General features: G+C 47.4%; 1 protein-coding gene across 1 annotated transcript; it reads right to left on the minus strand.

Moving 5' to 3' along the window:
* Positions 1–7,897: 7,897 nt before the first annotated feature.
* On the minus strand, positions 7,898–11,352 carry TLNRD1 (talin rod domain containing 1). Its single transcript, XM_035132171.3, has one exon. It carries the CDS (start codon positions 9,719–9,721, stop codon positions 8,663–8,665), a length of 1,059 nt encoding a protein of 352 aa, XP_034988062.1. The 5' UTR covers positions 9,722–11,352; the 3' UTR covers positions 7,898–8,662.
* Between the last annotated feature and the right edge of the window lie 2,188 nt (positions 11,353–13,540).

The following is a 13,540-nucleotide window of genomic DNA, read 5'->3' on the forward strand; positions in this document are numbered from 1 at the left end:
GGGGGTCCTGATATTGGTGGGGAGTGGGCTGAGCCATTCCCTCAATACTGAGGGGGCCACCATCTCCTGTTCCCGCCGGGCGAGCGTTCTTGCGCCAGGCAGGGCCGGGGCACACAACGGGTGAAGATTGCCCCTACCGCCATGCAAGTGCTCGTGGGCAAGGGTGGGATGAGCCACATGATGCTGCCCCCCCCAATGTGGGGGACAAGTCAATACCCCTGCTCTAAACAGTCATGGCTTCCCCCAAAGGATTCTGAGAGATGTCATTTGTTAAGAGTGCTGAGAATTGTTAACAAATGAGAGACAATGGAGCGTGCCTCCAGGAGTGAAGTCAAACGGCTGCGTTAAGAGCACCGAAATGACCCCCCCCCCCCAGCCTCGCCGATGTGGTCCAAAGGAAAACGGAGCAAAATGTTTGGCACCCGCTTGACTGCAGGACCTGTATGATACTGCTTTAGGCAACAGTTGCAGCGTACATCTAAAACACTATGATACCACTTTAAGCAGTCATGGGTTAGCCCAAAGAATCCTGGGAAGTGCTGGAAATGGTTAGAGTACCCTATCCCCCGCCCTCACAATTCCCAGAGTTCCCTGTGGAGATTGATTGATTGTTGAACTACTCTGGGAACTGTACCTCTCCGTGGGGGAATTGTACCTAACAAATCTCCGCACCCTTGAGAAACTACATATCCCAGACTTCCTTGAGCGAAACCATGGCTTTTTATACTGGTATCATAATACTTTTAATGTGTAGTGCGGACAACAATGTACAGTGCAGTGCAAATGGAGCCCGGGTTGCCACCTTATAAAACACAGCAGGGAGGACAGGCACCAAACTACAGTTTTGTGCCTATCATTCGCGACTCCACCTGCCCTTGGCCTGCATTTCCAGCAGGGGCGTCTTAGCCATAGAGGCTACTGGCGCAAGGCGCCATGGTGGCAAGTTCCGGAGGGCACTGGAGGGCGCCTCTGCCATGCCGCGTCACACCCGGAGCCTCCTCCCTGCCGGAGGAACCGCCTCAAACCCTGCCATCAGCACCGCCCTTGCCCGCCTCTTCTTGGGCGCCGTTGCAGGGAAGCCGGCCAGAAGCCTCCCGTCGGCACGGCAGCCAGGGCTCCCTGGACGGCAGCGCTGCGCAGCCGCTTCTGCCGAGCAGGCGGAGCACAGCTGGCAGCATCCCCGCCCGTCGGGTCACCCCCTCCGGCTGCCCTCTGTGCCTGGCCCTGCCCGGCGGGGCACGAGTCCACCATCGCCGTCGCCAGTCCTGCCTGCGGCGGGCAAGAAGCAGAAGGCACGCCGTGGCGGCATGGGGGGGAGCGAGGTGGGTGCAGAGGGGCCCAAGGGAGAGGTTCTGCCACCCGGAGGGAAACGTGGGGGTGGGGGGCACCTGAGGGATCCCTGCACCATGGCGCCAGATAACCTTAAGGCGCCCCTGATTTCCAGTCCCAATGGATCGCAGCCACTGTGGCAAGGAGGCCTCCGCACAACTCCAAAAGAACCCTGAGAAAGCAACAGATCACATGTACCTTCTGGACACTGCCCCAAGCTTTCTTTCCATTGAACACTTTGCCACCCCTTCCCTACCATAGATCCCTAACCCTGCGTACACTTTCCTCGGGATGCTACGTACAAATGTAGCCAACAGGAAACCCACTTTCACAAACCACAACTGAGCTGCAGGATCGAATACTGTACAACTAGAACTTGGCCGCATTACCACAACACCGTGGCCATTTTCTTATCTTATCGTCTGCATCGGTACTGGAATTGTTTTCTGAAGTTTCGTCCATTTGCTACCCTGGGCTCCTTTGGGAGGAAGGGGCAGAATATAAATTTAATAATAAATTGTGTGCTTGTGTATGAATGAAACAAAAGGGAAAAACCAACATATGTGGCAAAAATTAAGGACAGGCTACATACAGGATACCTTTAAGGGCTAGTACGTTCTAGATTGAAGATCAGTGAACCATGAGCTGGATTAAATGAAGTCAGGTAAACCAGATATAATCCCAGCTCAACCCTGAGCTACCTAAACTGCATTTTTAAATATACTTAAGAGAAGGGCTGTAGCTCAGTGGTAGAACACCTGCTTTAAACGCAGAAGGTGCCAGGTTCGATCCCGAGCAGTGCTGGATTTACGTATAAGCTAAACAAGCTATATTTTTGAACCCCACTCTCTTGGGGGCCCCCCAAAAAATGCCAAGAAAAAAAACCTGGATGTCCATTTCCAAAATATAAGAAAAACAAATAAAATAAAACCTACATACAGCGACAGTGTTTTGTGGGCTCCTATGATGTAAGTAATATGCCCCGCCTGCTCCCTAAAATATCACTTGTTTGCTCATTTCTATATATAGGGTGCCTACATTCTGCATGGACTGGTTGCACGGCAACATGTGCAAATGGCTTTAGATACCTATTAGGTCGATAAATTACCAGATAGCATATACTCAACCATTTGTTGTTGACAAAGGACAGCTGGACATATAAAGGGCCTCATTACCTTCAGTAGCTTAGGGCCTCATCAAACCTAAATCCGCCCCTAATCCCGCCCCATCTCCAAAGAGGACTGGGACAGACCCTTGGCTGAAACCCTGGAGGGCTGCTACCAGACAGTGCCGACATTGATCTAGATCAGGCTTTCTCAAACTTGGCCCTCCAGATGTTTTGAGACTACAATTCCCATCATCCCTGACCACTAGTCCTGCTAGCTAGGGATCATAGGAACTGTAGGCCAAAAAACATCTGGAGGGCCAAGCTTCAGGAAGCCTGAGCTAGATAGACCAATGGCCTCACTCGGTATAAGGCAGCTTTCTATGTTCCTAAAGGGAAACGGATATATAGACAGCCCTGTTCTCTTTCTAATTGGCAGAGACACAAGGTCTTTTTACACAGCTAACCCAGGCAGAAATTATATAGGCACTGCATTGGTTTGCAGTGGTGAGAAATAGTTCCCCTGTTGGGTTTTTGCCTGTTCAACTATCTGTTATACAAACACTAAAACAAATTCTCTTGCATTTAACAATTGCTTTTTTTTAAAAAAAAGAGAGACTTATTATAGCTCTCCTCCTCTTTTGCCACGCTAGGCTCCTTTGGAAGGGCAGGATATGTAGTCGATGAAACAAATACTATACAAGAAACAAGCCAACAAGCTTGCTGTGGGTATTTACTGGTTTGGTATCGTAGCATAGGAATAAGCCACACGCTTCCAAGCGGAAAATAAGGTCAACAAACCATTTTGATCCCCCAGCCAGTTTCAGAATCTGTACACAAACCACAAAGATAAGATGAAACCCAGAAATATGGTGCATCTTGGATACTTTTATTTTTATTTTATTTTTAAAAAGTCACCTAAAAGTTTTACTTCCAAAGCAGACAATTAATGCCTTTTTCAGAATTGCACATAGGTACTTGATTGTATGGGCACATCCAAAGTCAACAGGTGAGCAGCTATGGGTGGATGGTTTACACAGCCTCCCTCCACCTGCCCTGCTCACCAAGTTACCCAATTGCTTTACTTCAGCAGGTGAACTAGAAAATTAGTTTATGGAGTGTAACATTTACCCTTTTTCAGCCGGTGTGCTATACTGCCCCATTGCAACCCCTCCAGGGGGTGCATGCAAGCAATGGGTGCAGTCGCCACCAGGGATCCGCAAATATGCAAATTTTAGCTTCTAATTTATGAAATTCCGTTTCCCACATCAGTCTGCTGAGTTCCCAGGGAAGAGGGGTTGGTTGTTAAAGTACTCTTAGAATTGTAGTCCTGTGAGGGGAATAACAACTCTCAGCAACCTCCACGAAAACTACAGATCCCAGGATTCTTTTGGGGGGAAGCCGTGACTGTTTAAAGTAGAATGGTGTGCAGCATTAATTGTACAGTGGAGATGGAGCCTCCGTTGCTCTAAACTAGTGGCTTTAAAAACAACAACAGCACACCTTTTGCCTCTAAGGAACACTTTCAAGATAAATGCACCTGCCACAAAACCCCTGCAGAGACAGGTCAGACAGGGAGCAGCCCAGTTCCATAAGACCACTAAGAACATGCCCTATAAATGCACCCAAAGCTCCTCTGAGTGGAGACCAACAATGTGGAGTGGGCAAAATCCTAGGGATTTATTTTTCTGCAGGAAAAAATAATATCTACATCATCAGTTGGAACACAAGAGCTCTACTGGATTATGCAAATGGATCATCTGGTCCAGCATCCTGTTCTTACAGCGGACAACCAGACCTATTGGAAGCTTGTAAGCATCACAGAAGTCTCTCCACTTATGACTCCCAGGGACTGGTATTCAGAGGCATACTGCCCAGAACGATGGAGGGAATACAGTGGAATACAGTTTATGAACACCTCGGTTTACGAATTTTCGGTTTCGGACCCATCTGGAACGGATTAATTCACTTTCCATTACTTTCAATGGGAAAGTTCGCTTCAGTTTATGAACGCTTCCGTTCATGAGCAGACTTCCGGAACCAATTGTGTTCATAAACCGAGGTATAGTGAACAGAGGCCTACTGCAAATAAATATTGGGCAAGCTTGGGCGTTCAAGGGTTTTTAAGCTTTGTACACTAAATGCAAGTAAAACAAACATCCTAAGATAATTCCCAGAAAACTTTCCAATGCAAACCAATATTGTTCCAGTGCAAATTACACTCCTTTTCAAAAGAAAATCTTCCAATTCAAAATGTTCCAGAAAACCCACATTCCTGGTAAAGATTGAGAACAACGGGAAGGCTCTTCCAGAGAAACTTTTCCACCATCACCAATACTCTCACATAAGAGCCCCTGATAAGTGCCCAAGGAACACCTTAATAAATTTCCATGCAAAATTCAAGCCACTACCCTAGATGGCTCCAGCAGGAATGGATCAATGTGCTTTAAAAAAGAAAAGAAAAGAAAAGAAAAAGAGAGGTACTGGTAGAAAGAGAAGAGAGATAGAAAAGATGCTTTGAGCAAAATATTAATCAGTACCAAACTAGCTAAAACGGCAAGTCAACGTTCAGGACCGAGGGGGCCAAAAAGACTGTATGGCATTTCAAAAGCAATATAAACCCAATGTCAGCACCATAAAGCAAAGCACATCTCTTGAACAAATCAAATCACAAAATGTATTGACTATGATACTAAAGCCTGGGAGTTTTAGTTTCGGAGCCTGTCCCTATATATGTTGACTCAAGAGTAAGTTCCATTATTATTGATTTCATTTATATTCTATCCTTTCCTCAAGATCAAGGCAACCTACAGTGGTGCCTCGCTAGACGAAATTAATTCGTTCCACGGGTCTTTTCTTATAGCGAAAAATTCGTCTAGCGAATCCCACAGGAACACCTTGAATTTTTTTCGCCCATAGGAATGCATTAATTGAATTTCAATGCATTCCTATGGGAAACCGTGATTCGCCAGACGAATTTTTCATAAAACAAATTTGTCTAGCGAGGCAACCTCCGCTCAAAAAATCCTTTCGTTAAGCGGAAATTTCGTTAAGCAGGGCATTCGTTAAGCGAGGCACCACTGTATTTGTTTCATCAACTACATATCCTGCCCTTCCAAAGGAGCCTAGCGTGGCAAAAGAAGAGGAGAGCTATAATTCTCTTTATTTGGTTCTCTCTTCATTTTAGCTTAAGAACCCTATGTGATACGTTGGGAGAGGTGGTAACCCAACCATAATCACCTAATGAGCTTCATGGCCAAGTGTAGATTCAAACGCAGATCTCCCCAACCTAAGTTCAAAACCCTGTCCACTACACCATGCCAACTCAATGGCTCTTCCTCCCTATACGTGCACAGAGGATTCCACGTTTACAATGCAATCCTATACGATTCTGTTCAAAAGCACATCCCGCTGAATTCAATGTGGATCATTCCTCTGTAAGTGGGTATGGGATTGCAGCCTTAAAAAGTTAACCTTCCAAAGCTGCAATCCCTAACATACTTTAAGCAGCAAGTCCCACCGAACACAGTAGAAGACCTATTTCTCAGTATGCAGTGGTGCCTCGCTTAACGAAATTTTTGCTTAACAAAATGATTTTTCTAACGGAGGTTGCCTTGCTAGACGAATTCGTTTTACAAAAAAATTGTCTAGCAAATCGCGGTTTCCCATAGGAATGCATTGAAATTCAATTAATGCGTCCCTATGGGCAAAAATAAAATAAAAAATTCAATGCATTCCTATGGGATTTGCTAGACGAATTTTTCATTGTAAGAATTGACCCATGGAACGAATTAAATTCGTCTAGCGAGGCACCACTGTACATGTAAAAGATTGCAGAGCCTGTTCTCAACAGCAAAATTGCACACATACCAACCTTGAAGAAAACTCCACTGAGTTCCACGAAACGAACACAAGAGCCCTGCTGGATCAGACCAAAGACCCACCAGCATCCTGTTTTCACAATAGCCAGTCAAATACCAATGGGACGCCAACAAGCAGGATCCAAGCACAACAGTACTACCCCCATTCATGTCCCCCAGAAACTGTGGCTTAAATGTACCACTGTCTCCAACCCTTGAGGTAGTAAACAGTCACTATGGCTGGTAACCACAGCTAACCTTATCAACCAAGTACCATACTTTTCTGTGTATGACGAGGTTGTTGTTTTTTTCCCCTAGAAGAATTTTTAAAATGTGGGGTTGTCTTGGTGGGAGATTGGTGGCTGTGGCAAGGGCTGCTGTCGATCGGCTGCCGCTGCGGCAATTGTGTAGACGATTGGCGGCTGGTGGCGGCAAGCGGGCATACAATTGCTGGCTTTGGTGACGCGTGTTATTGGCAGCGTCGTTCAGGCGGGTGAGCAATGTTCAACAACCCTTGTTAATCAATACCTCTGGGCAACCCACCCCAAAAGCAATCTCCCCCCCCCCATTTTCTTAATGAGGAGTCCCAAAAAATAGGGGGCGTCTTATACACGGGGGCATGTTATAGACAGAAAAATACAGTATTTGTCTAATCCCCCTTTAAAGCCACCCAACATGGTGATTATCACTACATCTTGCACAAGCAAATTCCATAGTTACTGAAATCCTTAAGACCAATTCTCAATTAAGCGCAATCTGAACTCTTCAGCGCCACAAATACCCCAATTTGAAATATTCTCTTCAAACCTCCCAGTTCTCCGATCCAACTTTAAAAAAAGAAAATTCACCTAAGCAGGGCGGGTGGGGAGGGAGGGAAGAGGAAAGCGCAGAAAACCAGAAGAAAGTGCTGTGCTAGATGTTGTATGATTTTTAACTGTATTGTCATTGCTTCTCTTATTACGTATGTTATAATAATAATAATAATAATAATAATAATAATAATAATAATAATAATAATAATAATTTATTATTTATACCCTGCCCATCTGGCTGGGTTTCCCCAGCCACTCTGGGTGGCTTCCAACAGAAAAATAAAACACAATAATCTATTAAACATTAAAAGCCTCCCTGAACAGGGCTGCCTTCAGATGTCTTCTAAAAGTCTGGTAGTTGTTTTCCTTTTTGACATCTGTTTGGAGGGCATTCCCCAGGGCAGGCGCCACCACCGAGAAGGCCCTCTGCCTAGTTCCCTGCAACTTGGCTTCTCGCAAGACGGCCCTCGGTGCTGGACCTCAGTGTCCGGGCAGTGATGGAGGTGGAGACGCTCCTTCAGGTATAGTGGACCGAGGCCGTTTAGGGCTTTAAAGGTCAGCACCAACACTTTGAATTGTGCTTGGAAACGTACTGGGAATATATTTTTGTACTACAGGTATTCCAGTTTGAACCCCATAGAAATGGTAAGCATTCTCCTTAGCCACGTTGCGAACCACCTAAATGAAACTTACGCACCACCGTTTGGGAATCCCTCACCTAGGGATCAAGGCCTACAGCAGAAAACAAGGAAACTGTTGTTATTTCAAGTATTAAGAGTCGCAGAAAGACATCTGAGAAACAACATTTTAATAGATGAAATAAATACTCCAGTACATGCAAGATTTTTTTTTAAAAAAAAGACACTGAAAAATAATAATTAAAAAACCCAAATCACTTTCTTGTTAAGAGTGTAATATTTCCCCCACCCCGTTTTAAAACACTCACAGTAGCTTCCCCCCAGCTTGGAAATCACATCCAATCTCCACTCTTTTCCCACTCAACACAGCCAATGCACTTCTAACCTAACACTTGATTCAAAAGTAACCATACAGAAACCAACATAAAAACAAAACAAAAAGGTAGCTACATCCATCATTTAAAGTTCTGCTTCTTTCAGACTGTATGAAAACTGAGGTAACTTTTTTTTTCCTTCCTGCACAACTGAACAGTAAAATTTAGAAGGGAAATTTTGGAAGACCAAAGAAAAAGAAAAAAAGTTTTAGAAGCACACCCAGCGCAATTAAGGCCCTTTCTCTACCCCACCCAATCTCAATAAAACCTTAAAACTGTTATTACCACTCGCTTGTTTGCATTCTATAAAAGATGCGAAACTGAATCAACTTTGATGGTTCCTCTCCTCTTCTTTTTTAACAAACATAGGTTAAAAGGTAAATCTTTTTGCTGCCTCCCCCATTCAAAAAAATATTTTTTAAAAAACATCAGGATTGGGCTGATCTACACAAATTCTTTGGTATACATAAAACAAAGGGCCAGTTGAGGGGAGCCTAAGTACATTTGTGTTAGCAGTGACCAAGGTATACCTAAACTGAAAAGATTAATTCACAGAAATTGAGTTCGCTGGCGGTAGAGTCCGAGGCGAAGATCTTTCCCTCAGTGCCTGAGATAACAGATTGCAACCATCCGAGACGGCGCAAGCCGAGTTCCGCAACCGTTCCCTGTATTCAGTCGTTTTGGAGCTACTTTCGGGGTGTTGGGCTATATCCCTGAGGCATTGGGTAAGGAGCACACAAGCCGAGACGACACTCATGGCACCCCCTAAAATGGCAGTCTGCACGGCTTTACCTTCTGGATTGATGGCGGCCGCTTTGCCCAAAAACTGAGGCTCAGTGGCAAAGCCCACCAGCGCACAGACAGACTGCACCAAGGGCCCACTGAACAAGACGCAGCGGTTTCGCGTCAGCTCGCTGGGTGAAATCTTGACCTCTTTGACGCAGGCCAATAGGGCCGAGCCGCTGGTGCTCATGCACTTGACGCTCAGCTTGAACTGCTCCTTGGCAAACTTATCCTTGGATTTCTCACTGGCCAGGACACAGGCGTCCGTCAGGAATTTCAGATTCTTGGACATGTTCTGGGAAACCTCCAGCAGGAGCTGAGGGCTCATGTCAGCCAAAGGGGTGGTCTTCAAGATCCCACAGCCGTGCTCCACCTCATGTTTGCACCGGGTCACCTTGTAGCGATCCACCAGGCCGGGCGATGCCGGCTGAGCCCCTGGGGTCTCCACCGCCGCCAGGTAAGCGGCGTGGGCAGAGCACTCCGTCAAGGAGACCACCAGGTCCCCCATCTCCACCAGGATGTCCCCCACCTCTGCGAAGCGCCCCATGTTGAGCTGGCTTTGGACGTCGTGAGTCAAGATGGAGAGGCCTTTCGTCCTGGCGATGATGGTGTCCCGGCATTTCTCGAAGGACTCCCCAAAGACGGACAGGCTATCTGTATTGACCGGCCGGCTCTCGCTGGACAACAGCAGCAAATCCGCCACCAGCTGCATCTTGCTCTTGCAGTGGTCGCAAATGGAGATGAGCTTCTTCCGCTGCAACGCACCGCTGCTCGGGGTGGACGCCTCGCTAGTGGACTTGCCAGAGCCGCCACTAGCCATAGCGCCTGGGGGGCACACGCATGCCTCTCGGGACCCCACTGCTGCCGCCACCCCTCCCGCTCCTGATGCCTCCGCAGGAGTCCCCACTCAGCCTGGCAGGATCGCTCTGCCTTTTCCGCACCATCATTCCATTAATCTCCGCAAGTAAAAGTAAAGTCTTTGCGAGCCAGAGGGGGAGGCGGGAGCAACCCAATCCAAAGGGAACCTGATGCTACTCCACTTTCACAGTGAACTAATAGGCTTGGAAACAAGCGACAGGTTTCCCGACTCTTGGGAAGACTGGATCCTCAATTCCGCAAAGGCATGATCAATTATCCTTCCCTTTTCTTCCCCATCTGCAGGTGGCCCGTTCTTTGAATAGAAGCGTTATTAGCAAATAATCCAAACTGAACTGCTGCAAAAATAATTGGAGCAATCATTTAATTTTTTTAAAGTTTCCAGCTGAATAAATTACAGTGGCACTTATAAATTCATGAGGAAGAGTTTGGGTGGGATGGTTTTGTTTTGTTTTTTGAAAAAAGAAAAGAAATGGGAAAGAGGGGCTGAAATAGGCGACGATCCTGTTACCGTTTCACTCCTTTCCAATCCAAGCTGTCCCCGTGGCCCGGAAAGAGGCGAGCCAACGCCATAGGCTCCTTTAACAGCTCCCGAGAAGGCAGGCAGGCATCTCTTCCTCTCCCAGTTGCTATCAGGAAGAACAGCAGAGGGTGTGGCCCGGCGGAGCTGTGGCTGGGGAAACTGGCCGCGCGCAGGAGGAGGAGGAGGAGGAGGAGGAGGGTTGCCGCTTTGATTTGCTAGGCTGGCCCCGAAGTGTTTTGTGCGCACCTCACCTCCGGTGCAAAAGAGGACACGGCAGATCGTGGAAGGCGAGGCGAGGAGGGCGGGCGGAAAGCAACGATTTCCTCTCCCCCAACACCACCCGGATCCAGCCGCTGGTGGAGAAGGAAGGCAGGAAGGAGGGAGGGAGGAGGAAGCCTCAGCTTAGCTTGCCGCTTTTGCTTTTCTTTTTCGCCACCTCTCTCCTCTCCCGCTTTTCGCTCCAATCGCGACGCCCAGCGTCCCCGGGAAAAGCGGCGGCGGCGGCGGCCCTCCAGGGGCGTGGGCGCACCAGATCTCCGCTCGACGGGGAACTTCAGGCTCTGCCCGCGAACAAGGGCGGCGGCGGCTGCGCTGGGTGGCCTTTGCAACAGCTGCTGCGGGAACCCAGCCGGCCTCCCTTCGCCTCCTCTCTCACCATATTTCCTCGCTCGGCTTTTTCTCCTCCTCCTCTCCAACCCTCCCCGGCTGAATCACCAACTTCTGCGGGGTGGAGGGAGTGAGGCAGAGGAATCACGAAAGGAGGGCTCCTCGCCCGCTTTCGACTTCCCAAACTCTCTTTTCAGCCTCTTATCAGCTGCCTCGGCGCGGCTGCTCCTGCATGGCTGGGGAAAGGGCGGGCGCCGGAGCCAACGCGCCTGCTGCTGCTGCCTTTTTTCCCTTCCTCTCTCTCTCTCTTTTAATGCTTCCTCCCCGTTGCCTCCGCTGTAACCTCCCTGTAAGCCTATAGCAATCTTTTGTGCGGCCTGTCGCCGCCCTTCGTTTTAAACGCTGCGGTCTTCTCCACGCCCGCTGCTGCCTTGAAGGCTCCACCCCAGCAGGAGATGGGGCGGGTGGGAGAAGGGAAAGAGGCGGTGTCACCGCCCGGTATAACAGGCGGCGGCGCCCTTGCTGTGGTCGCCGGCTCGATTGCGCTTTTACGCACGCAGATGCGCTTGGATCAGGAGAGCCGTGGCTGTTGGTTCGCACGTGGGAAGGTTCTGGCCTGTGTTTTCAGCCCAGCCTGCCCGTTGATTCCCCACCCCACCCCCGATTTATTTTATTTTTTAAAAAAATTAAAGGAGCATAATCTATCCCCGCCCCCTTTTGCAACATTAGCTTCCCAGCTGTCAGCAAACATTACAGTACAGTACTTGGAAGTCCTGTTGAAATTTGGGATAGCTTTCTAAGGAACCAGGCATAGGACGAGGTCTCTGCCTCTTTCACACCGGTGTTGGAAAAATCACGAGCATCTTTCGAGCTACGGGATGGGCGCTGCCAGTGGTTTATTGGAGCCTTTCCAACACAGAAGCATTTATTTTCGTTTCTCTGTATGGAGGACAAAATGAAAAGCATGCAAACCTAATGGGGTCAGCCTGTGGGCACTGCCACCTGATTGGATTGTGGGTTTTTTGTTGGCCAACTAGGCTAGAGAACACTTTACTACTACTACTTTTAAAAGACTATACAGTATTAGCATCCTGCCATTAGTTGCTGGAAGCTGCCCAGGCTTTACAGAGATGTTAACAGTCCACATAAAATGACCAAAACAATGTGTGATAAAGATAATTTAGCAGACCGCAGTTTAACAAGCTGTGAGCGTATAAAGGCCTGTGGGAGATTGAAAGCATGGTTCAAGAAAAGTGTTTAGATGTATCCCTGAGAGGCAAGCAAGAATGAGCGGAGGTGAGCTTGATAAGGAGAGAGTAGGGGTCCCCACCATGGTCTATGTGTCCTGCTCCATGTGTATCTTTCCCACTTCCCTCCCAAACTAGGATGTGATAACTTATTTACTTCTAGTTATTTATCAAGATTTAATGAAGAAAATCTCGGTGGTTTACATAAAATAGTATAAGCTGACTCTCCTTCGCTGAAGAGGTCGGATGGTCATTGTCGGGGATTTTTAGATGTGATTCCTGTGTTGCAGGAGTTTGGACTAGATGACCCATGGGGTCCCTTCAAACTCCACTATTCTGTTGTTGTTGTTTAGTCGTGTCCAACTCTTTGTTACCCCATGGACCAGAGCACGCCAGGCACTCCTGTCTTCCACTGCCTCCCGCAGTTAGGTCAAACTCACGTTGGTAGCTTCGAGAACACTGTCCAACCACCTCGTCCTCTGTCGTCCCCCTCTCCTTGTGCCCTCAATCTTTCCCAACATCAGGGTCTTTTCCAGGGAGTCTTCTCTTCTCATGAGGTGTCCAAAGTATTGGAGCCTCAGCTTCAGGATCTGCCCTTCCAGTGAGCACTCAGGGCTGATTTCCTTAGGAATGGATAGGTTTGATCTTCTTGCAGTCCATGGAACTCTCAAGAGTCTCCTCCAGCACCATAATTCAAAAGCATCAATTCTTTGGCGATCAGCCTTCTTTATGGTCCAGCTCTCACTTCCATACATCACATATATTAACTATACAGACCTTTGTTGGCAAGGTGATGTCTCTGCTTTTTAAGATGCTGTCTAAGTTTGTCATTGCTTTTCTCCCAAGAAGCAGGCGTCTTTTAATTTTGTTAAATTAAAAACAGCAATTAAAGCAAACTTTTAAAAGCAAGTAGATGTAATAAAATTGTGAAAATACAGAAAAAGCCAACAGTTTTGGAAACAAATGTGCATAATATTGCATGTCCAGGTAGGCTCACCTAAACAGAAAAGTTTTAAAACTGTAAAGGATTTTTTTTAAATCAAAAACTGTACACTATCTCATCATCCCTAACCATTGGCTAGGGCTGATGGGAGTTGCAGGCCACTGGTGGGCCACTGGTTCTCTACCTAGGACCTTCAGCATGCAAGCGCCTTGTCATTGAGCTACACCTGCTCCCGTGGCATGTTTATGTATATATTCTCAAGAGCCACTTCGAGCTTTTGATAGAGAAAGCCAGGGTATAATTTCTGCAAATAAATTAAGCTCAACTTGCCATTTCAAGGCATGATTTGGTGTGAATGGAGATGGTACTATCGAAAGCAAAGGGGCTACTTTAAAAACTATAGCTAATCTATGGGTCTGGAGAATACAAACAATGCCTCTGTGA

Source organism: Zootoca vivipara, chromosome 13 (assembly GCF_965207765.1).
Source record: "Zootoca vivipara chromosome 13, rZooViv2.hap1.1, whole genome shotgun sequence".
Taxonomy (NCBI): domain Eukaryota; kingdom Metazoa; phylum Chordata; class Lepidosauria; order Squamata; family Lacertidae; genus Zootoca; species Zootoca vivipara.